Genomic DNA, 22,427 nt, shown 5'->3' on the forward strand with positions numbered 1-22,427 from the left:
GTAAAAGAGAATCACGACTAAGTGTAGAGTAGCCTATCTTTGTTGGGTCTCTACACAATTTTGAATAATTCCATTATTAGTAAGATAACATTGTAAATAGGAAAGAGTTTCCCTTCCATACATGATCTCTTCGATAATAAATCAATCCAAACCCTTCTTTTTATTTAGAAGCTTGTATTCCTTAACATATTTTCTAAGAAAATACAGAGAGTTGTATGGAGATAAAGATTCATGTTTGTAGATTCGAATCCACCCATTTGAGAATAAATAATCTCTCTATTTGAAAAAGATTAGTTTACAGATACGATAAATTCGATTAAGTTCAAAATTTGTTGCAACGAATGAGGAAATAAAAAATGAAATAAAGAAATCATAAAATTAGTTTTTGTTTACGCAGTTCAAATACAATGATCTTATGACTTCAGAATTTAGGATATACTCTTATTCAATCACCAAATCAAATAACTGTGATAATCTGTTTATATTAGCTAAAGCCCATAACCCCTTACAAACTAAATTCATGTAACCTCAATAGAGAATAATTAATCACTCGACATACTCCAGAAACAACTCTCGACTTAAAACAAATTAGTTCTCAATACAAGAAAAACAAACAAGGCTAGTTACATATATTTGAAATTATTGTAGATTTCCAGCTCTCCAAGTCGTGAATCACTTAAGGAGGATGACACTAATTTATAGGTCGAATAATAGTAAGATATTCTCCTCCGAGAAACAGATAAATCCTTGACAAATTCATTAAGAAAAATTGATAATTATCTTTTAATTAATTCTTCATTCAACAAAGTGATAATGATAATAATTCAACTCTGATCCAATAACCTTATGGCCTCAACTATAAGAACAGTTGGGGAATTAGAGTTTTAACCGAACATCAACTGATGTTTTATCATATATGCCGCATCTTTGTAAGCCATACTCATCATATATTACATTTAATGTTATTAAATTATTAAAAATATATATTTTAGTTATTTAATTATAAAAAGTTATTAAATTATTCGAAAATTTTTATTTAAGTCACTAGTTATTAGGTTTTTTGTTAAAAAAAAGTTTAGTTAACGAGTTCCAAGTGACGATAGAATTTTGGTTTACAGGTTCATGATATTCAAAATTGTTTAATAAAAAAGCTGAACTATAGAAGAGAAGGAGAAAGAGAGCTTTCAATTGGTGCAAGCGGTGAGAACAGATAAAACCATACAATAACAATTTTTATAACCCAATGATGTAAATAAAATTTTCAATAATTAATTAATTATTTTGTAACATTTTAAAATTAAATGACTAAAATGTAAATTTACTAATAATTTAATAACTTTGAGATATAAATTTTTTGTTCATAGCACATCCTCTTTTTTCTCTCAAAATACGATATCTTTTATGAAAAAAATATATAATATTTTTCACATACATTGAAAAGAAATTTTTATATGTAAATAATTAAATTAATTAAATTTTAAAAAAATCTTTAGTAAATAGAAATTTGAAAGTCTATTTGATTGAAATGCTCCCATGGGGACCACGGCCCGGATGAGGGATGAATGCACCAGCGCACAGCATTAGTAGAGTTGGAGATTTTACGGATTACAAATAATTTTTGACTTCGTCCCAAAACATGCCTCTTGTTTTTTTGGAGTATAAATAGTTTTATCAGGTGTATAAATGTAATTTTCTTTCTTGTTTCCTGCTTTGATCGTTTGCTTAAATCTTATTGCATATATATATATATATGAGAGCCTCGAAACAAGACATCAAGTAGAAGAGGATTGTTGTCAACGTAAACTTTACGAGTGTAAGCTTGCTTCCTTGTGATAAACATTCGGTTTTTCATAGAGCATGTTTGCTAATCTTATCAAGGATTCTTTCATGATACATTTTTTTATTATAGGCGAAAAATTATCCATATCCAACTCGACTTGAATTGATTCAATTTATTCCTAATATAACCTGATTTTGATTCGATCCGATCTAAAATTAAATATTAATTTACCTGCCCCGAATCCAATGAAAAAGAATTTAATATAAAATTTATTATCATTTATTTTAAACTAATATTATATATAAAAAAAAGGTATTTTGGTAATTAGACTGAAATGGATTTTCCTATCCCCGATCTTGACCCGATTTGAAGAATTAAAGCCTCGAAATCTCTACCCAAAAACATATAAAAAAGGTAAAGCCCATCAAAATCCCTAAAAGCTCGTTCCTTTTTTTTTTCTATTTTTTGGGTTCTTGGCCCATGACTTGCCACAACAATGGTAAAGCCTAACCCATTTACAATCGTCGAGTCCACCAGGTTTTCGGCTTTTGACCCATTCAAGGTGAAAAATGGTGTTTGGCTAAAAGGTGGGAGAATTTACGCTCGCTTCTGCAATTATTTTTAAATTTTTTTGTGTTAGATTATAGAAACTTGATTCTAGTTTCTGCATTTTTTTTCCTGTTTTACTAGCTTAGCTCTGATCTTCTGTAATAAATTCACAACTGCGTTTTCAAACTCTTCGTCAATGGATTCCTTCCCAAGATCTTTGAATCCCAACAAGCACCTAAGAGAACAGTTAGTTACTCTCTTTTTTTTTTCTTCTCAAATTTCCCAATTTTTTTAAATTTAATCTTATAATTGCAAATCCTATTGAATAAAATACTATAATCTACAGATTCGTGAGCAATTTGCCTGGATCTTCCATGCTTGAAGTCTCCGCTCTTTTGAATAATGTAGCTGTAAGTTTATCGACACTTCAATTTCATTTTAATTTGTTTTATCTCTCAAATAAATGTGTGTTATTTTTAAAATTTCTTTTCAATTTTATATTCAGCTTCTAATGCTTTTGCGGCACACTTTCTGCTCTCAAACAGTGAATGGTAAAGTTATCGATTTCTTTGTCTCTAATTGAAATGATTTATTGTAGAAACCTTGTTCTTAAATGTTTTAATTAAGGCCAAATATGCAGCCCGTCCCTATATTTATACTCGAATGAAATTTGAGATTTAGTTATTGTACTTAAAATGTTAAAATGGTTAATACTTACTTTTTCAGTTTAAGAATTTGCAGAAAATATACTCATACAATCTTGCAAATCATTATGAACTTAGTAGTAAGCAAACTTTGATAGAAAATACTGTATGGCCAACTATTGAACTAAAATTTTTACATTCAAAAAGCGGATATAATTTTTAACTTTTCTTTTTTTGAGAAAGTATTTTTTAACTTTTAAGGGCAAGAGTAAGGTGTTGTTTGATAAGCTGAAATATTAAGTTTTGAATTTTTTAAGAACTAAATTTATATTAGAAAATTGTTTGCGGAATTAGTAAACCCTATAATAAAATTACAAAAAGTTTAACGGTTTGTCAAACACACCCTAAATCTTAAACTTTGCAAAATTAAAGCAATTATTGACATATTTTCACTTTTTAATAAAACAATAAAGATCAGAAATTCAAAATTTATATGGCTTTGTAGAATTCATGAGTGCTTATCATTGAATCTGTTTGAGCAGATGCTTGTAGGAGTTTAAAGTCTTACCTAGCCTCAGTAGCTTTGGATTATGTCTTCATTGTTCTACCCACACTCTTAATTTTCACTGTAAGTACTCCCAATTCGCATTCTAAAGATTTTGTTAGAATCCCCAAATTCGACTTTTGTTGTTTGATAAAAGAGTTATTGGTGTAATAGGTTCTAGCAAAGTGGGTATACATATGCATGATTGGGTTATTATTCTTGCTGATCTTCTTTACTGCAGTCAAAAGGTAGAACTTGATGAAAGTTTCATATATGCATTATTTCTTCAATCATTACTCATTATTCTACAGAGAACTGTGTTTTTGATGTAAAAGTATATTAACTCAAAGCCTTCTAATGCAGAACTTACTCTTTGCCTTACATGGAAGGACCTAATGCTTCAAGGGCAAGCATATCATCTTATAGGGTTGTTACGGTATAGTGTCTTACCTGCTTGTATATTATGCTAATTGGTTTCTTTTGAAATTACTATCTTTGCTTAATGTACCTTTTTGAATTTGTGACAGATTTTCAGTGGGAATTTATTGATATTCTTTGTCACTTACTTGTGTATCTTGGCTGTTGGTACATTTTTTAATTTGTAATAAATTTTCAGTGGGAAAATTTTGCAGATGTTTATCACATGCTTGTGTATCTTGGCTGTTGACTTCAGAATATATCCTAGAGAATATGCTAAGACAGAGACTTACGGGACTAGCTTGGTAAGATATTATCAAGGTCGTTAATATTTTTCTTTTCATCTTCATGCATATTATTTCTTTTTGCTAATAATTTAGTACTAAGTAGGTAAATTTACAGCTTTTTAGAGGTAAAACCCATGTTAACATTTAATCCTATACCCTCGTACATAATATTTTTGTTATTGTTGTTCTCATAAGGGGTCTTTACATCCTTTCAGAAAGATTTTGTTATTGTTGTTCTCATAAGGGGTCTTTACATCCTTTCAGAAAGATTGTTGTTCTCATAAGGGGTCTTTACATCCTTTCAGAAAGATTTTGTTATTGTTGTTCTCATAAGGGGTCTTTACATCCTTTCAGAAAGATTATTATGTATGAGAAGTGGATGTCTACATTCATTCACTTTGAAAACTTCTGAACTTGTCCTACCAATATCTCAAAACTTATTGAATTTGTTTGTATTTTCAGTAAACTTCTATGTTTTTATCCTGGAAAATAGCAATCCCAAATATTTTATCATATTAATGTTTTTGAACCTTGCATAATTTTTTTAGATGGACCTTGGAGTTGGCTCCTTTGTGCTAATGAATGCAGTTACTTCACGGCAAGCACGAAAGATCAAATCATCAATGTGAGTCGTTATATTTTCCAGATGCTGGTGTTAACTTCTCATGTATATTGCTTACCATTGTAAATTCTTTCTCTTCTGAGCATACATTATAATTTTGGCATCACAATTTTCTTTTGTGCATGCAGCATATCTAAATTTGGTATGCAGTATATAGATGTATATTATTTCATATCTATGTTCCACTAACTTTTCTCAATGCTTCCTAAGGAGTTGGTGGAAGGCAGCCTTTAAATCTACAACTCCACTACTACTGTTAGGATTTGCTAGACTTGCTTCTACATTGAGTCTAGACTATCAGGTAGAATATATTTCTTTGCGCTGGACTTTTTGTAATAATAGTTGTTTGCAATGGAATAGGATAAGTTGTGTACTATATCTACTTGCTAATATAAAACAAATGGAACTCTGGGAGATGTCTAAAATAATGCTCCAAACCAGTTTGTACTCAAAAGCATTTTGCATAATAAGCATAGAATTTATACAGACTGGTTTTAGTTAAATGACGTCTTTCTTAATGTTGGTAGCTCAACATTTTAGCTGTTGATGATTGATGATCAACACTTTTTTTCGTTTAATGGAATTTCTCCCTTGTAGGTACATGTGGGGGAATATGGAGTCAACTGGAATTTCTTTTTCACACTTGCTGGTGTATCTATCCTTACATCCATTTTAAATGTTCCCGCAGAATATTCTGGAATTCTTGGTTCAGTAATTTTAGTTGGTATACCTTCATATTTATGAAGCTTGTTTTTATATTCTGGTATTTGCTTTTTGATTGGTCCTATACAGTAAGTTGACTTTCTAACTCTCAGGGTACCAAAGTTGGTTGACTAATGGGCTAAATGTTTATCTTCTTTCTAATGAAAGGGGTACGGATGTCATAAGCAGAAACAAGGAGGGAATTTTTAGCTTATTTGGTAAGGACAATTTAGGACTGTACCTAATGTCCCATCCCATTGCTGTATGCTTTATCATAGTGTTTTTATTTTTTTGCACCTACAGCTTTATTCTTGGATATGTTGTCTGTAAGATTCTTGAGATCCCCTGAGAAAAAGAACTGTATTCTTTGCATTTTGATGTCGATCTTCGATTCAAGTCTCATCTAGCTGAAAAACAGCTTGTATTGATTAGAAGGATATTGAAAATGATAAGGGGAAAAGAATTTCTATATTAATTTTTAGGACCATTTCTTCCATTGGAGATTTGTCTTCTTTCTACGGAATAATAGGCTACTAATTGTTCTTTTTCATCTAAAAAGAGTAAAATGGTGTCATGGTCTATGCAGTCGCTTTTTATTAGTAACTCTTCTCATCATGTCATCTTGATACAAGATTTTGTCAAGTGATTACTTGTTATCGTACCCAGGATACTGGGGTATGTATCTTGTTGGTGTTCAGGTCAGCTACTATCTCTTCTTTGAAAATCATACTACCAAGCAGCGAAGCAAGCATGAAACACGAATCAGAATCTGCCTTCTTACTATTATGTTTTGGTATATATAACACTCATGTCGTTTTTGTTGCCAAACTTGGTTGTGTTCTTTCCTAAAAAATTGATTGCATGAAGAGTGACCTGATTTTTGTAACCTTTGCTTGTCGCAGGATTTTAACGTTGCTTATAGACAGATATGTTGAAAGAATTTCACGTAGAATGGTAGGATATCGTATATTTACTAATTTGTAAAACTACTTGGAATTCACAATCATGATTCACTAAACCGTGCTATGCAATTTTTGCAGTGCAACCTGGCTTATGTTACTTGGGTGGTGGCTCAAAATCTACAGGTTTTGCAATTTCTTCTTCTTCTTCCTCTCTTTTTAAAATTTCTTGAGTTAATTGCACCAAACAGCCTCAACCTATTGACCTTATATCAATAAGGTCTTTTCATTACTAAAATCATTAACTGTTAACCGAGACATCAGATCTTATGTGGCATAATTTAAAATGAAAATTTTAAAGAAAAATATTGTAAAAATGGATGTTGAAAAATCTTGGTTTTGAGGGTTTTGAAGCTTTTAAATGAATTATCATTCACTCTTTCTTTTTCTTTTTCTTTTTTTGTTGTACTTTATTTTTATTTTTATTTTAGAAGTTATGCAGCAACATTTTACTTTTCTTTGAAATTTTAATTTTAAATTATATCATATAAGATTTTACGTGTTATTTAATGGTTAAATTAACAGTTTCAATAATTTGGGAATGTAATTAGAACGTTTTGAAGTTTGGAGACCAGTTTAAAATGAGTGTCATAGTTTAGGGATGTTGGATGCAATTAACTCAATTTCTTTTTATTACATTTAAGAAGAGGATTGGATGGTACTGGTTCTATGATTATATGTGCTTGTCAACTACAAGTTTGAGTGAAAAACAAAGACATTTTGTGAGCAAAGTGTCCTTTTCTTCTAAGATGTATTTTGGTGGAGCTATTAAACTTAGTTTGAAATGTGTAGAAATGGTGTCAATATGGTAAGACTCTTAAGGGAAATTTATTTGTTTCTACTTAGGTATCTGAAGATTGACTATCAACCATGACACTGCTAGGAATTTTTGGGTTTGAATTACCATGTTTGTTCTCTATTAGCCTCTCAAGAAAAGTTCACTCAGAAACTTTGTTATACAAATTGAACCCTTGCCTGTTTACCTTTTTTGGTTGTCTTTGGTTATTCTGCTTGTATTTGGATAGTAAGAGACGGAGCAACATAAGTTTTTGGTATACTTGAAGAACATAGATGCAATTACTTACACAAGATAATTGAAACGCTTGTTGGTGTTTCATTTAGTGTTTCAAATCCTAATAATAGAAAAATGTCCTGGTCCCTTTGAATGGTGATGGATGTGTGTAGTTTTATTATCTAGTATCACATGAGTTGCATAGCTAACAAAAGGTTTACCAATTGCTTCAGGTATTAGCACTGCGATTGCTTGCCGATAACATCATCGGGCGCAAAACTTTATGTCTTGAAAGAGCATTTGACCGAAATTTATTGGCTTCCTTTCTTGTGGTAAATTGAACATCCCTCTTTTTGGTAAAAGTACCATCGAGGCTCTTGTAGCATAAGTCAGATTACATTTTGCCCTCTCTACTAAAAAAATGGGCAAATTAATCCCTGTACGTTAGATCAAAGAGCAAAGCGATCTTTGTGTTAAAAATTTCATCCATTTCTGTTGTTAAAAACTGATTCTTGTACGCTAGAATGAGGTACATGTGGCACGCTACGTGTAACTGTTTGGTTATTCCGTCCATGCCAATTTTTAACTGTAAAATGGATGAAATTTTTAATAGAAAGGACCTGTTTGCTCTTTAATTTAATATATAGGGATTAATTTGTCCATTTTTTAAGTAAATGGAGCAAAATACAATCTGACTCCTAATACAGGGGCCTCCATAGTACTTTTACTCTCTCTTTTTTTAGTCATGTATGTGCTTAAAGACTCCTTTATCGTCGCAGATCATCATCTTGCTAAAAAATAAATAATGGTAACGGGTTTTCTTGTATTTGATCATTTATGCAGGCAAATCTGCTAACAGGCCTGGTAAATTTATCTGTGGATACCATATTTGTGTCGCCATTATCAGCTGTTTTGATCTTGGTTTCTTATTCTTTGACATTGTGTTTTGTCATGATACTCGTAGATTTTTCTGGGGTGAAATATAAATTTTGGTAGGTTTAGGGATTTGTGTTATACAATACAAAAACATGAACCTATTAACTTTGGGATTTTAATTTTATGCCTTTATGAACTAGGCTCCTTTTTGTTCCAATGTTAATTAATTTAAAATTCTTGTACCATTGTTACTTGCTAGATATAGTTCATCTATATGTATATGTAATCTATTTGTTCAATGAATTTTGTGTTATGAATGATTTGGAATTGTTTTGTACTTTTATTTTTATGAATTTAGTCTTTTTAATTCTTAATACTGTTAATATTTTTTGTTAAATTTATTGGTATAACATTTTAAAATAATAATAAAAAGACTCTCTTGGTATCAATATAATTAAAGAAAAATGTTGTAATAAATTTAAATTTAACAAAATAATTTTAAGAGGGTTAACAATTAGATTTAAATTTTAAATTTTAAATTTTAAATTTTAAGTCGTAAAAAGTTTTTAAAATATTAACTCTTGTTAGGTACTAAGTATAAACTTTTGAACAATAAAGGTTGATATTTAGTTTTATTTGATTCTTTTTAAAATACTAGAAGTAAATAAGTTTATTTAATGGTAGAATTTACTAATTTGATTCAATCCCTATAATAATGGGACCTACCAAGTAATTTCACTAAAGAAAAAACATATAGAGAGAATGTTACATTTACAAATTACTTTCCTGATTCATCAAAGAAAAGTTGGAGAGAATGTAACATTTACTTTCCTCATTTGTATACACTGCTCTGAAAAAGGATGGAGAAATATGAAATCCCAGTGAAGATTTAAGACTCTTCGGTTTGATCATCGGGTTCCTTTTGTCCCGTGTTTTCATCTCCGGGTTCATCGGCTGTTTTCTCACTGAATTTCAAACGTAGTGGCCGGTCCATCAATTCCTGCAAAAACGAAGAACGATGGAATGCATGACAATGTGTTCTCATTCAAGCTGATAAACAAAGAAACTTATGATGAGAAAAAGTTTCATTAACAAAGTGCATAAACATTACAATTTAAGTCCTTACCACAGTAGGTAAAAGGGCCATATTTGTCCTCTATGGCCCTTTTACCTACTTCATATTAAGTATCGGATTGCATTCTATTATTTACACTAGTTTTTAACAGTAAAAATGGATGAAATTATTAACAAAAAGAACCTGTTTCCTCTTTGATCTAACATACAATGACAATTTTGTTAATTTTTTAAGCAACGAGGCAAAATACAATTTGACTCCTGACACAGAAGTCTCCATGGTAGTTTTACCTATATAGAACAAATCTGATTAGTACTTACCTTCCCATTGAGAGTAGAAATTGCAGCTTCAGCCTCTTCTTTTGTGGCAAATGAAACAAAGCCATACCCTGCAGACTGTCCTGATGGGGTACCGAATATAACTCTGGCCGAAACCGGGTTGAAGGTCGAGAAAAATTCTCGGAGATGACTCGACCGGACTTTCCAATTAAGATTCGATACGTAAACCTTATGGCATATTTCGCGAGAAGGAAGTACAATCGGTTTAGATGAAGCTGGTGAAGGTCTCTTTAATCTCTTTGCAAACTCTACCTTTACAATTCTCCCTGAAACTTCCTGCACAAGAAATCATGAAGGTACATACAAATGGAAAGCAATTTCTTGATAAAAGTACCATAAAATATCCTTTTTACTCAAAGAACCATTTTGCTCTTTTTCTCATTAGATGAGACAAAATGCAATTTAACTAATAGTATAAAGGTCTCCATCGTACTTTTATCATAACTTCTCTTATTACATTTAAAAGAATATGAGCTAATTAAAGAATAACACGCGTTAAAACATGTTTGAATCTACTACAACAACAATGTTAACCGAGTTAAAATTCAATCGGGAAAATAATTGAATATCATAAAACTTATAAACCACTGACATAAATGAGACCTTCAAATGACTATCACAAGATTTCCTTTAGACTAATGTAAACAATTAAAATGTGTTGAACCAAGTTGATTAGCAGAGTATATAAATGGCAGACCTTTAATGAACATGGTAGAGAAAAATAAAAACATATCCTTCAAGCACAAAAACTAAACAAAAAGAGTAAAAAAAGTTTAATTCTACTATTAGTCCTTATACTTTGCAAAAGTTCTGGATTTAATCTTTATACTTTAATTTGATCATTTTTAGTCTCGATACTTTTCAAAGTTTGAAATTTCAATCATTAAGTTCATTAGGTTATGCTATTTTCGAAATCCAATATAGCAAACATATTATCATATGTTTAATGTCACGTCAACTTGTTACTTTCATATGTTACTAAAAAATTTGTTAATGGATTAAGGACGAATATTTGTATCAAAATTGAAATTTCAGAATTCGAAAAGTATTGGAACTTAGAATGATTCAATCGAAAAATACAGACTAAATCTACAATTTTATGTGTAGTACAAGCCTAGTAATTGACTACTCCTATTTGAGTCAAACTAAATTGACCAATTCAAAAACTACAATGACTAAAATTGATCAATCTAAAAAGTAGAGACTAAAATTAAACAAATTAAAGTACAAGGACTAACAGTAGAAATTAAAAAAAAAAAACACTTACGTGAGAATCAAGGTTATCTACAGCAGCTTGAGCTTCATCACCAGAAGCCATAGTTACAAAAGCAAAATTCCTACTTTTCCCATCTGTTTGCTTTATAATCTAAAAACAATACACAATTCCACATAGCAAACAAAAGGAACCATATCATAAATCATCACAAATTTATATTTTTCTATAAAAAAAATCACTAAAAAGGTATTTTTTTGGGAAGGTACCTCAACATCTTTAACATTCCCATATTGGCCAAAGAGATCTTTGATATCATCAACAGTAAAAGCCCAAGGCAAATTCAAGACAAAGAGCTTTCTTTTCACATTTGGTTTCTGGGTTTTCTCTGTTTCAGCTTCAAAGCTTATTTCTTGCAGGGTAGAACAGAGTGTAAAGCTCAGATTTTTATGGGTGATGATTAATGGAGAGATTGAGAAATTGTGGGAAAACAGAGGGGTAGTAGACATTGATACATGGGAAGCTAAGGAACAGAGCTTTGTGGGTTTGGGACATAATAGGGTTTTAGGGTACCATGGAAAGGAAAGTGCTGCCATTTTTTATGAGCTTGTAAGTTTCAGCAGCAAAGATTTCGACTTTGGGAAAGATTTAAACTTTGGATGAGTGGATAAGAGATTTTATTTGGCAGATTTAACAATGTCATTTTCATTTTTTTTCAGATTTTTTTCCAGAATTTTACAACATTTTTATGATGGAGGACCGAGCTAAGTTGTGTTTTGTTAATTTTTTTTTACCAATTAATAGTATTAAAAATTGGCGAAATTGATAGTGTTATCTTGTACTAATGTATAGGGATTAATTTTTAATAAAATATTTAATTTATTTTTTGTTCACATGTATAAGAATTAATTTACCTATTTTTTAATAGAGGAGGCAAAAAGTAAACAGATCCAACTATAAAAGGTTGAAAATGGTCACTGAATTTTGTCTTTTTTATCACTGGTTTAAAATTGGTGTAATAGTAATTTAACCCTTAATATTTATACATTATATCAATTTACTCTTGATTCTAAAAATTTAACTCTTAACATTTACTGATTGTGTAATTTGGTATTTTTATATTTTTATTTTTATTTTTGTAATCCTTTCACCTAAAAAGGTAAAGAAAAAGATCAACTAAATTTGATTGAAAATATAAAAAATAAAAATATCCAAAAATCCAAGATAATAATATGCACATTTTTTCATTCTTTTAAATTAACCATTAATGTCACAAAGAAAAGCAAAACTACAAAAGATCAAATTACACAATGTGTAAATGTTGAAGGTTAATTTTTTTAAAATCAAGACTAAATTGACATAATTTATAAATGTTGAGGGTAAAAGTTGTTATTATATCAACTTTAAAAGCTGCCATAGTTAGCCTACTGGTGAAAAAAAAGACAAAATTAAATAGTTAAACGACCAAAAAAAATTTACTAATAGTTGATTAATCGTTTTATAAGTTTTCGTAGTTAAGTGACTAAAAATAAAATTATCAATAGTTGAGTGACTACTAGTGAAATTTATATTTTTTCTTTATTCATATGTAATTAGTGACATGTAATAAAAAGCAATTAACATGTCATCGGTTTATTAGTTACAAAAGTATTATACGTTGTAAGAAGAAGAAAAAAACTTTATATATTTATATTAATGAATTAACACAAATTCATGGCAAAAGATAAGACCATCCACGTAAATTTGAGTCAGCCAAAAGTAAAAATTTGCTTAATTAATGAGATTCGTTCAGTATTTAATATAGAAAGTTAGAAATTTTTGCCACCATTTTAGCTTGAAGATAAAAAAGATTGATTTTTTTCTCTGTCAGCATCCAAATTCCAAAGAACCCTAAAACAAATCAAATCTTTATTAAAATGGAAAGTAAAACTTTTTTCATTTTAGTACATTCTTCCATTTCTATAAATTCTCATCTCTTAAACAGTCTCATTTCATTGCTTTTCTCTTTTATTTTTTTTTTCTTATATAACCCTTTCATTTTTGCTGTAAAAAATGGTGACTATTTGCATTGGCAAAGGTATTTTGTTCATTTTATTTTATTTTTCATTTCATTTTCAATTATGATTAGAATTTATATGATTTTAATATCATTAATAATGTCATTTACTGGTGTTTAGTTGATCAAGCAAAGGGGCAAAAGATTCAGCTCGATGCTAATGAATTGGTATCAAATGATGAATTTGCATTGCCTGAAAAGAATGCTTTTGGAAACTCATTTAGGTAATATATATACATATGTATGTATGTGAAAGTTCATGATTCAGTGCTATGGTTATGTGAAGAACTAGGAGAAGTAAAAAAAAAATGGGTGCAAAGGATTGGTTTTGTTTTGAATTTCAGGTTTTGATTGGGAAGGAAGCAATGGAGATGTATTTATGCATGCATGTATGTGTGCGTGTGTGTGTAATGGTGTTTTTGAATATAGCTAATTCACTGTTTGTTGAAATGACTGACAGGGATTATGAAGCAGATAATGGGAGAAAAGACATTGTTGAGCAACATTACAAATCAAGTCATATTAACCAAACCTATGATTTTGTAAGTGAAAATGTGTGTATATATGCAAAGTTGATATATTAACATATTTTAATTACATAATAAAATGTATAGGTGAAGCAAATGAGGGAAGAATATATGAAGCTTGATAAAGCTGAAATGGGGATATGGGAATGTTGTGAACTACTCAATGAAGTTGTTGATGATAGTGATCCTGATTTAGATGAACCCCAAATTCAACATTTGTTGCAAAGTGCTGAAGCAATTAGAAAAGATTATCCTAATGAAGATTGGTTACATTTGACTGCTCTTATTCATGGTAAAATAATACAAAAATCCTATAAAAATTTTCATTTTCGGTGAAAGCATCATTGAAGCTTTTCTATTAGGAGTAGGATTACAGATTGCATTTTATTATTTCTATTCAGAAAATGATAAATTCATCCTTATAATAAGAGCCTCTGTGATACTTTTATCTCATGGTAAAAAGGTACGATAATTTTGCTTTTACAGATCTTGGAAAAATCTTGGTTCTTCCAAAATTTGGAGGGCTACCACAATGGGCTGTTGTTGGTAAGTGGTAGTAAAAAAAAAGATCTTATATTGCTTTAATGCCAGTGTTTCATTAACAAAAATAGCTTGATTATAACAGGTGATACATTCCCCGTGGGATGTGCATTTGATGAGAGCAATGTTCATCACAAGGTTCTTTTTTCTTTTTTGATCAATTTAATCATTTTTTTTCATTAAAAAAAGCTATGATGAATTTGTGTAAATTGACATACCATTTTTGTTTGTAGTATTTTAAGGAAAACCCTGATTTCAACAATCCAAAGTATAATACCAGAAATGGAGTTTACATTGAAGGATGTGGACTAGACAATGTGCTTATGTCATGGGGGCATGATGATTATATGTACATGGTATATATATATACATTTTGACCCCATTAATATAGATCCTTCTAAGCTAAAGTACTCAATTGTTTCTTGCAACGTCATAATGCTGTAATGCAGGTTGCCAAGGAGAATGGAACCACATTGCCTTCTGCTGGATTGTTCATCGTCCGATACCATTCGTTCTATCGTAAGCATTTTTTCTGATATCGATGCTGTTTTGCCTCCAAATATCATAATCCATTTTACTTAATTTCAACATATTAATTGCAGCATTGCATAAGTATGGAGCTTATTCTCAGTTCATGAATGAAGAGGATAAAGAGAACTTCAAATGGCTTAAAGTATTCAAGTAAAGTGTGTTTTTTTTTTACTCAAATTTACTATACTGTTAATTTATTCGGAATTCGGGTTTGAATCTTGTGGACTATATTGTTAGGAGCAGGGTGGCCCTAAATTAGGAAATTATCACTTTGATCTATTTAAATTTTATAAAATCATAAGTTAATAAATAGTTAAATTGTATTTAGACCTTTCAAAAATGATATAATTTTAATTTAATCCTTTAAAATTTAAAAAGATATAAGCTTATACGAAAAATTTGTATTTTAACTCGTGTAAAAACGCAAAAGTCAATTCCCCCTATAAGGGGGCAGGCAGTGGCCTTGGCCACTCAAAAATGGCTAAAGTGTCTTTTAGTCCCTTTGAAATTTATGAAATTACAAGTTAGTATAATAGTAAAATTGCTCTTTGGCCCTTTAAAATTTATAGTTCATCTCTTGCCCCCAAATGTAATATTTTAGTTTCGCCCTACCATGAACCCAAAAAAATTAGTATTTATGGATTGTAAAATTGACTTGGATTGACTTTTTCATGAAATTATGACAGCAAATATGACCTTTATAGTAAAAGCAAACTCTTGGTTGATGTTGAGAAGGTGAAGCCATATTATGAATCCCTCATTGCAAAAGTCAGCTCTTTTTACTCCAATTTTCCCTTTTTTCCCCTTCAATCAATGATAAACTCTAAAGTTTTCATATTTGATTAAATGCAGTATTTTCCAGCAAAGCTGAAATGGTGAAAAGCTTCAAAGGCTCAAAACACAGCTGATATATTTATGAGGATCTTAATGCCATTTTCATATGTTTTTTTTTTATATATTTTTAGTGTGAATAAAGGACTTGTTTTGTTTATTAGTAATAAAGATCCTTGAATTATTATTGTCAAATTTGCTTGTGGGTTTGTTTAATTTGTCTTAATCAAATCAATGTTAAGACCAAATCATTTCTAATTATAGGGAAGATCATTGCATGATGTGGTCTTCTATTTGATGCAACAAGGCATATAAGCATGTGCATGAAATTTAGTTGATTAAGGAAGCATTGGTAAGTAATCAAAGTTGAAATAAAGAAGCAAAGTCTAAAAGGTAGTGCAAAATTTTTAAAAAAAAATTCTAATTACATCCTTCAACTATCAATGTTATATCAATAAAGTCTTTTCATTATTAAAATTATTAATTTAACTATTAAATGAAACATCAAATCTTATGTGATATAATTTAAAAGGAGAATTTAAAGAAAAGTAAAAATTTACGGCAATCATTTTTTTCTTTAAAATTTTGATTTTAAATTATGTTACATGAGATATGCCATCTAATTTAACAGTTAAAATTACGATTTTAGTAATTGAAGGACTTTATTGATACAACCTTGATAGTTTAGGGATGTCTAGTATAATTAACTCTTTTATAAATTTTAAGAACAAAATTAAATATTTAAACTAGTTTAAATTCAATTGAAACGGTCTTTTATTTAGTTTAACTAATGTTACACTAGTCTCATAGTACCGGTTAAACTGATTGGATCATCAATTTTCGGTTTAATTGGCCGGTCCAATTTTGTGTTTTTCTTGAGATTCTTTTCTTTTCCCTTTTCAAAACATAGTACTAAAAAATGATTATAAAGAACCTAAAAAGAAGCCCTTTAAAATTTGTTATAAACTACTTTGCTTTAGTACCTTTCTTGGATCCAAAGCAAAGAACAAAAACTTGTGGGGATTACATAACAAAACCTCTATCTTATACCCCCTTTGGCAAATTCCATTTTCATTATTCCCCCCCCCCTTCCCTTCACCAAAGGCAAAAAAATGGCATTGAGCAACAATGTGATAGGTGCAATCAACTTTGTTGCTATGTTGCTCTCAATCCCGATCCTTGGTGCCGGAATCTGGCTTTCGAATCAACCGGCCGACTCTTGTCTTAAAATTTTGCTATGGCCTGTAATAACATTAGGTGTCTTAATCTTGGTTATGGCGCTAGCAGGTTTTGTAGGAGCATTTTGGCGTATCCCATGGTTACTTATGGCTTACCTTGTTGGCATGCTAGTGCTTATCATATTGCTTGCATGTTTGGTTATTTTCACGTATATGGTCACCATTAGAGGGTCAGGTCACATTGTTCCTAATAGGGCATATTTGGAATATCACTTGGAAGATTTTTCAATATGGCTTCAAAGGAGAGTACGAGGTTCTTACAAGTGGGAAAGGATTGAAACATGTTTGAGTTCAACACAGATTTGTCCTGATTTGAACCAAACTTATACAATGGCTATGGATTTCTTTAGGGCTTATTTGACTCCCATTGAGGTAAATCCCCCACTTTATCTGCTTATTCTGAATTGCAGGATTTATTTTGAAAAGGGTTAATTTCATAAAAGTTCCTCGAACTTCAAAATATTTTAATTAGATCCTTAAAGTATCAAATATTACATCAACTATGTCATTTCTGTTAGCATAGCTGTCAATTTAGGTGTTTAATGGCAGTTTCGGATTGTCATCGATCATTAATCAAATTAAAAGAACCTAGGGGTAAATTTGGTTCAATTTGGTTGGGTTCTTAGTTTTGAAATTTTAGACTTATTTTAATAAAATGAGTTTTATTTTTGGTTTTGGATATTATTTGATAAAATTTCAAGTCTTTTCATAAATATTTTCAAATATAATTTTTAACTAAATTAAAATAATCAATAACTCTTATATAATTGTTCTGTTATAATTCGGTTCAATTAATTTAATCGCCAGCTCAAAAATAATTAAAATTAATAAAAATCAAAACATATTAAAATTTTATAAAACCATTTCAATCATCAGTTTTGTCTCAATTTTTAATTTTTTTACTGGTTCCAAATGGTTCTCTCAAATGCTAGTTCAACCCCCCACAGGTGAAGCTAGAAAATTACCTTAAGGATGACTTGAGATAAATTATAAAATTTTAGTGGGCCAAAGTATAATTTTACTGTTACAGTAACTTGTAATTTCATAAATTTTAAAGGGGTTAAATGATAGATTTATTATTTTTGGAGGCTAAAGCCATTGTCCACATTGTCTATGCCCATATTTAGCCCTATGTCTAGACTAATATATAGACCAGTTCTTGATTCAACCGGCCAATCTAATCCCATTCAAATGACACTAAATAACCGTAATTTCCCAGTGTATTCTCTCAACTTTTTATCTTTATGTTCTTAATTTTGTTTTACAGTCAGGGTGTTGTAAGCCACCAACAGAGTGTGGATACACATTTGTGAACCCAACAAATTGGATCAGTCCCATTAACAACATTGCTGACCCTGATTGCATTCAATGGAACAACGACCAAACAAAGCTCTGTTATAGCTGTAATTCTTGCAAGGCAGGATTGCTAGCAAGTTTGAAACAAGAATGGAGAAGGGCCGACATAATATTGCTTGTAACTCTTATTGCTTTGATATGTGTGTATTTAGTTGGGTGTTGTGCCTTTAGGAATGCCCAAACTGAGGACATATTTAGAAAATACCGACAAGGTTACTCGTAAGCAGGTAACTGTGTGGGTTTTAGTCTTTATAATATGTGCATGTTGCGGGATTTAGTCTTTATAATTTGATTTAATCATTTTTAGTTTATATATACATATATATATTTAAAAATTTAGATATTGATTCAAATGGTAGTTGTTAAATTTGTGAAGTTAAATCATGTTATTCTTGAAATCTTATACAGAAAATATATTATTACATATGTAATGCCATGTTAGTTTATTATTTTCACGTAATGCTCAAAAAAGAAAAGCGATGTCATTTTAGTGAAGGGTAAACTACATTAGTAATCACCCAACTATTATTTGTTTTTTTCTTTTTTGATCAACTAACTATGAAAAATTACAAAATAGTCACTTATCTATTCAAATTTGTCTTTTTAATCACCCAACTATCTTGGATTTTTGGGTGTTTTTATTTTTACATTAGTCACAACTATTGATCAAAAAAGATAAAATTGAATAGCCGGGCGACTAGAAAAGAAAAAGAATTATAGTCGAGTGACTACTGATATAGTTTACCCTTTAATTAATGGATTTAACTATTACTATTTGAATAAGGACTGCAATTTTAAAATAAAAAAAGTATAAGGACTAAAATGATGAAATTGAAAAATAAAAACTAAATCCATACTCAGTTCAGCAACTATAAGCCCAAAACTGTAGAACTAGATTGAACTATTTTTATTTGACATACTTAATTGGACTCAAAATCAGGCCGAAGTCTATGGACCTGGCGTCCAGACAGGACCAAAATATGTCTTTCATTTCTTCGACTTACAATAGGAAAGTAGAATTAGTTGAGTGTTAGGAACATATTTTTGGATAAGATATTGCCTGCTTTACATGGGATAATAGCAATACTTATGTCTTCTATTTTTTGTTATCTTTGTCCGAAACCAAGGAAACAATAAGTATTCCCATCACTAGAGCTATAAATTATTAACTAAATTTGATTATTCAATTCGAATTCAAATTCAATCCAATTTAATTAAAAAAAATTAAACAAATTGAATTCATTTAAATTAGAGTTGCTTAAAACTGGCTCAAAATTAAAACAATTCAAATCTTAAAATGACTTGAACCATAAATTATCCCTAACAACTAACCAAAGATTGCTTTGGCCTTCAATGTGGTAAAATTGTCCTTTTAGTCCTTTAAAATTTTATGCAATTACAAATTAATATAATGGTAACTTTCTTTTGACTCCCCTTGAACAATCTTGTAGATTGGCCCTTGGAAGTAACTTGGATTGACATGAATTTGAAATGATTAAAATTTAAAATAACCCGAACACGTAATGACTTGAGTAAAAAAACCCGAACCCTAAATCTTAAGATAAAAACAACCCGAACATTCTCCCCCCCCAAAAAAAAAGAAAAAAGAAAAATACCCCTTTAATCCCTTGAGTATTTTTAAAGTTTTAAATTAATTTAATGATAAAATTATATTTCGACTTTTTCTAAAATTTAAAATTAAATCATGCCCTCTCCAAAAATAAAAAATTTATAATTTAATCCATTATAAAATTTTATATTAATATAATAACAAAATTATATTTTTAACTCACTAAAAATTTCATAATTCAAATTCAACTTTACCCTTCAACCCGAACGGTAAATGAATTGTGTCGAATTCTCGTCACTAAAATGTCAGTGATGTCATGTCAGCCAAAATAGACACACAATTACAAGAGGCATTGACTGGTTCAAAGTTTTTAAGTCAATTGCCAAAAGCCGAGGGCTCGTCGCATGTACTTGGCCACAACTTGCAGTCTACACTTAAGTTTGTGGTGGGGGTTTGGTAGGTTTGCAAGGACTGGACTCTGTGTGTGGGTCACTGAATGGGACTCAAATTTCAAACCGTTCTTTAATGTAAAACAATGGTAACAAGCTACTTGACTTTTCGTCCTTCGATTTCAGGTCACAGGCTTAAATTGAACACAAATGAGGGTACCAAGACATTTTTTTAGTCAATATGACTCATCCTATGCATGTCTAGAAATTAAGGTTCAATATATGTTTTTGGTCTTGTATTATAGTGAATTTCTCACTTTAATCCTCTTATTATTGTCCATGTGTTCTCATTTGATTGGTTTAAATGGTCAATGGGCTAACGTGACTTATGGAATATTAAAAGTAGGGGTCAAATTAACTAAAAAATATAATAAAATGATTAAAGTGAGAAATTCATTATAATATTAAAGGATTGATTTTAGATCAAATCAATTTAAGTTGAGTTGATTTGAATTTTAAAATATTTGATGAACGCCTCACATGGTGCACTGAATCACATATCAATACATACTATATTAAAGTTAATTAATTTCTTTAAAGTGTTTGCCCATAATTATATGTTTAGGGTTTAGAATTTATGGTTAATGAACTCGGTATTAATTAATAAAACCATTGTTAAATTAACTAGCTAGAAGCTTTACTAAATCTTATTAAATGAATTATAGGTTGAATTGTAAAAGATTTATATTCGATTCTTTAGTTCACACCCATCCCGAATATCTTTATTTTTTAATAAAAAATCTATATGCTAGTTTCAACTTTTAAAAAAACCAATTATATAATAAAGTCATCGATTTTGGTTCTTCTATTAGGTTTAAATTTGTGATTTAATTAGTCCATAAGTTTTAATTGATTTAATTAAAATGTTGATGTAAATTTTTATTATTAAAGATTTATTTCAACTTATCATATTGTTGGGTTTTTTTTTTGGTTTAGGAAAGAAGATGTGTTTTCATGAAATTAAAGTTAGCATTTAAATTAAAAAATAACTATTGTTGTTAACAAACTAACTACATTATAAAATTATAGGTATCAAATTATACCAAATTAAAATATTGAGACTATCCTTCAAATTTAAGCATTGTAAAGGGACCAAAACTAAAAGTTGACCATTTTTATTCAATTAATTTTTTATAGCCCCATGGGGAATGATGTCAAAGCTTTGTTAATTCAAAACAATGATGGTTAAGGAGAATAATTAGTTCATTAATGGAATCAATAGTCTAATTGACTTTGCTTCCTACAGTTTTCATGGTTGCTGTCTTAAAACACCAATACCGGATACCAAGTTTCTATGCCCCAAAGTTGAAAAAGACACAGCACTATGGTAATAAATTCAGACAACAGACATACTTTTTTGGGTCAGAGAGATTTGACTTATCCTAATCCTTGTAATAGTCAAAGGCTCATGCTAAAACATTTTTGTAACCTCTTGTATCATCGTCTTTAGGAAATCTTGTGGTCAAATTTTGGTTTTTTTTACACTTTAGTATGTTAATTCGGGAATTAATTTCTATGTTTTAATTTTTCATAATTTCATCCTTTTAGATTATTTCTAATGTTATTGTTGGATTCTGTACGTTGGTAGTCAGAAAAAGATTAGATCAATTTTTTGGGTAAAATCTTACTGTTTATAGAGACTAATTTTTTCGGGATTTCTAATCACTTCTTCTAATAAATTAAGGGCTTATATGTGTGTACTATGTTACTAACTTTTTAAGTTTACGATGGATTAAATAGAATTTGGCTTGAGAATTAATTTTTTTTTTGAAAATCAATCAAGCCCCTTTATGAAGAAATATCCAATTGAGTCCTCAAGAAAATATCAATACGTAGAATATAATTACATTTAATTACATATTAGTCACCTAATCTTGACAAAAACACATTAGCTATATAATTATACAATATATAGGCCATATTTTAATGTACCACATGCACAACATCTTTACGGATTTTCTTTCTCTTTTGGTAAGATTCCATGCCTAAAAAACGGATTATTTATATGTTAAAAAAAGTTAATCATTATTGCATTTAACATTAAATATTCTAAAGGCATACTTGCTAGTAAAAGTATTATGAAGGCTATTGTATTACGAGTCGTATTAGATTTTGCTTCTTTTATTAAAAAATTTGAGTAAATTAATTATTATACATTAGATTAAAAACTAAATTGGTTATTCTGTTAAAAGTTCCATCTATTTTTATTGTTAAAAATTGGTCATTGTACATTAACATTATATACACGTGGCACATCGTGTAGCTTTTTGGTTATTTCGCCAACTACACTCGTTTTTAACAATAGAAATAG

The 22,427-nt window shown here is 29.7% G+C and overlaps 4 protein-coding genes across 6 annotated transcripts; 3 read left to right on the forward strand and 1 right to left on the reverse strand.

Moving 5' to 3' along the window:
* The first annotated feature begins 2,272 nt into the window (after nucleotides 1-2,272).
* LOC108480578 (uncharacterized protein At4g17910) lies at nucleotides 2,273-8,609 on the forward strand. 2 transcript variants are annotated; one of them, XM_053026381.1, is made up of 17 exons: nucleotides 2,273-2,367; nucleotides 2,471-2,575; nucleotides 2,676-2,739; nucleotides 2,835-2,880; nucleotides 3,516-3,601; nucleotides 3,692-3,765; nucleotides 3,881-3,953; nucleotides 4,150-4,239; nucleotides 4,770-4,846; nucleotides 5,054-5,144; nucleotides 5,441-5,567; nucleotides 5,659-5,763; nucleotides 6,212-6,338; nucleotides 6,448-6,499; nucleotides 6,586-6,630; nucleotides 7,750-7,848; nucleotides 8,360-8,609. In XM_053026381.1, exons 2-17 carry the CDS (start codon nucleotides 2,526-2,528, stop codon nucleotides 8,510-8,512), a joined length of 1,359 nt encoding a protein of 452 aa, XP_052882341.1. In that variant the 5' UTR covers nucleotides 2,273-2,367; nucleotides 2,471-2,525; the 3' UTR covers nucleotides 8,513-8,609. The 2 variants fall into 2 exon arrangements, with proteins under 2 accessions (XP_052882341.1, XP_017639107.1); XM_017783618.2 differs by lacking the exon at nucleotides 2,273-2,367 and having other exon boundaries at nucleotides 2,375-2,575.
* A 452-nt stretch (nucleotides 8,610-9,061) lies between these two features.
* On the reverse strand, nucleotides 9,062-11,728 carry LOC108480973 (RNA-binding protein CP33, chloroplastic-like). Its single transcript, XM_017784130.2, has 4 exons — nucleotides 11,288-11,728; nucleotides 11,073-11,171; nucleotides 9,788-10,081; nucleotides 9,062-9,392 (listed from the first exon to the last, which is right to left on the reverse strand). The coding sequence occupies exons 1-4, from the start codon at nucleotides 11,612-11,614 to the stop codon at nucleotides 9,282-9,284; spliced, it is 831 nt and encodes a 276-aa protein (XP_017639619.1). The 5' UTR covers nucleotides 11,615-11,728; the 3' UTR covers nucleotides 9,062-9,281.
* A 1,119-nt stretch (nucleotides 11,729-12,847) lies between these two features.
* Nucleotides 12,848-15,698, forward strand: LOC108482160 (inositol oxygenase 4-like). Of its 2 annotated transcripts, XM_017785273.2 has the most exons (11): nucleotides 12,848-13,095; nucleotides 13,196-13,298; nucleotides 13,535-13,616; nucleotides 13,689-13,893; nucleotides 14,088-14,147; nucleotides 14,227-14,279; nucleotides 14,375-14,497; nucleotides 14,591-14,660; nucleotides 14,744-14,822; nucleotides 15,359-15,440; nucleotides 15,525-15,698. In XM_017785273.2, the coding sequence occupies exons 1-11, from the start codon at nucleotides 13,071-13,073 to the stop codon at nucleotides 15,549-15,551; spliced, it is 909 nt and encodes a 302-aa protein (XP_017640762.1). In that variant the 5' UTR covers nucleotides 12,848-13,070; the 3' UTR covers nucleotides 15,552-15,698. The 2 variants fall into 2 exon arrangements, with proteins under 2 accessions (XP_017640762.1, XP_052882936.1); XM_053026976.1 differs by lacking the exon at nucleotides 15,359-15,440.
* An 868-nt stretch (nucleotides 15,699-16,566) lies between these two features.
* On the forward strand, nucleotides 16,567-18,478 carry LOC108482695 (protein TORNADO 2-like). Its single transcript, XM_017785815.2, has 2 exons — nucleotides 16,567-17,113; nucleotides 18,009-18,478. Exons 1-2 carry the CDS (start codon nucleotides 16,616-16,618, stop codon nucleotides 18,318-18,320), a joined length of 810 nt encoding a protein of 269 aa, XP_017641304.1. The 5' UTR covers nucleotides 16,567-16,615; the 3' UTR covers nucleotides 18,321-18,478.
* Nucleotides 18,479-22,427: the final 3,949 nt, after the last annotated feature.

The sequence above is a fragment of the Gossypium arboreum genome, chromosome 1, assembly GCF_025698485.1.
Source record: "Gossypium arboreum isolate Shixiya-1 chromosome 1, ASM2569848v2, whole genome shotgun sequence".
Classification (NCBI taxonomy): domain Eukaryota; kingdom Viridiplantae; phylum Streptophyta; class Magnoliopsida; order Malvales; family Malvaceae; genus Gossypium; species Gossypium arboreum.

Excerpts from the sequence above, each read along its gene's own strand:
- LOC108482160 (XM_017785273.2), top strand. The coding sequence starts at position 13,071 with ATGGTGACTATTTGCATTGGCAAAG. Across the intron at positions 14,498-14,590 it reads ATGATGATTATATGTACATG|GTTGCCAAGGAGAATGGAAC; the intron begins GTATATATATAT and ends GCTGTAATGCAG. Across the intron at positions 14,823-15,358 it reads AAATGGCTTAAAGTATTCAA|CAAATATGACCTTTATAGTA; the intron begins GTAAAGTGTGTT and ends AAATTATGACAG.
- LOC108480973 (XM_017784130.2), bottom strand. The coding sequence starts at position 11,614 with ATGGCAGCACTTTCCTTTCCATGGTACCCTAAAACCCTATTATGTCCC. Across the intron at positions 11,172-11,287 it reads GGAATGTTAAAGATGTTGAG|ATTATAAAGCAAACAGATGG; the intron begins GTACCTTCCCAA and ends TATTGTTTTTAG. Across the intron at positions 9,393-9,787 it reads TTTCTACTCTCAATGGGAAG|GAATTGATGGACCGGCCACT; the intron begins GTAAGTACTAAT and ends TCGTTTTTGCAG.
- LOC108480578 (XM_053026381.1), top strand. The coding sequence starts at position 2,526 with ATGGATTCCTTCCCAAGATCTTTGAATCCCAACAAGCACCTAAGAGAA. Across the intron at positions 6,339-6,447 it reads CTTCTTACTATTATGTTTTG|GATTTTAACGTTGCTTATAG; the intron begins GTATATATAACA and ends TGCTTGTCGCAG. Across the intron at positions 7,849-8,359 it reads TATTGGCTTCCTTTCTTGTG|GCAAATCTGCTAACAGGCCT; the intron begins GTAAATTGAACA and ends TCATTTATGCAG.
- LOC108482695 (XM_017785815.2), top strand. The coding sequence starts at position 16,616 with ATGGCATTGAGCAACAATGTGATAGGTGCAATCAACTTTGTTGCTATG. Across the intron at positions 17,114-18,008 it reads CTTATTTGACTCCCATTGAG|TCAGGGTGTTGTAAGCCACC; the intron begins GTAAATCCCCCA and ends TTTGTTTTACAG.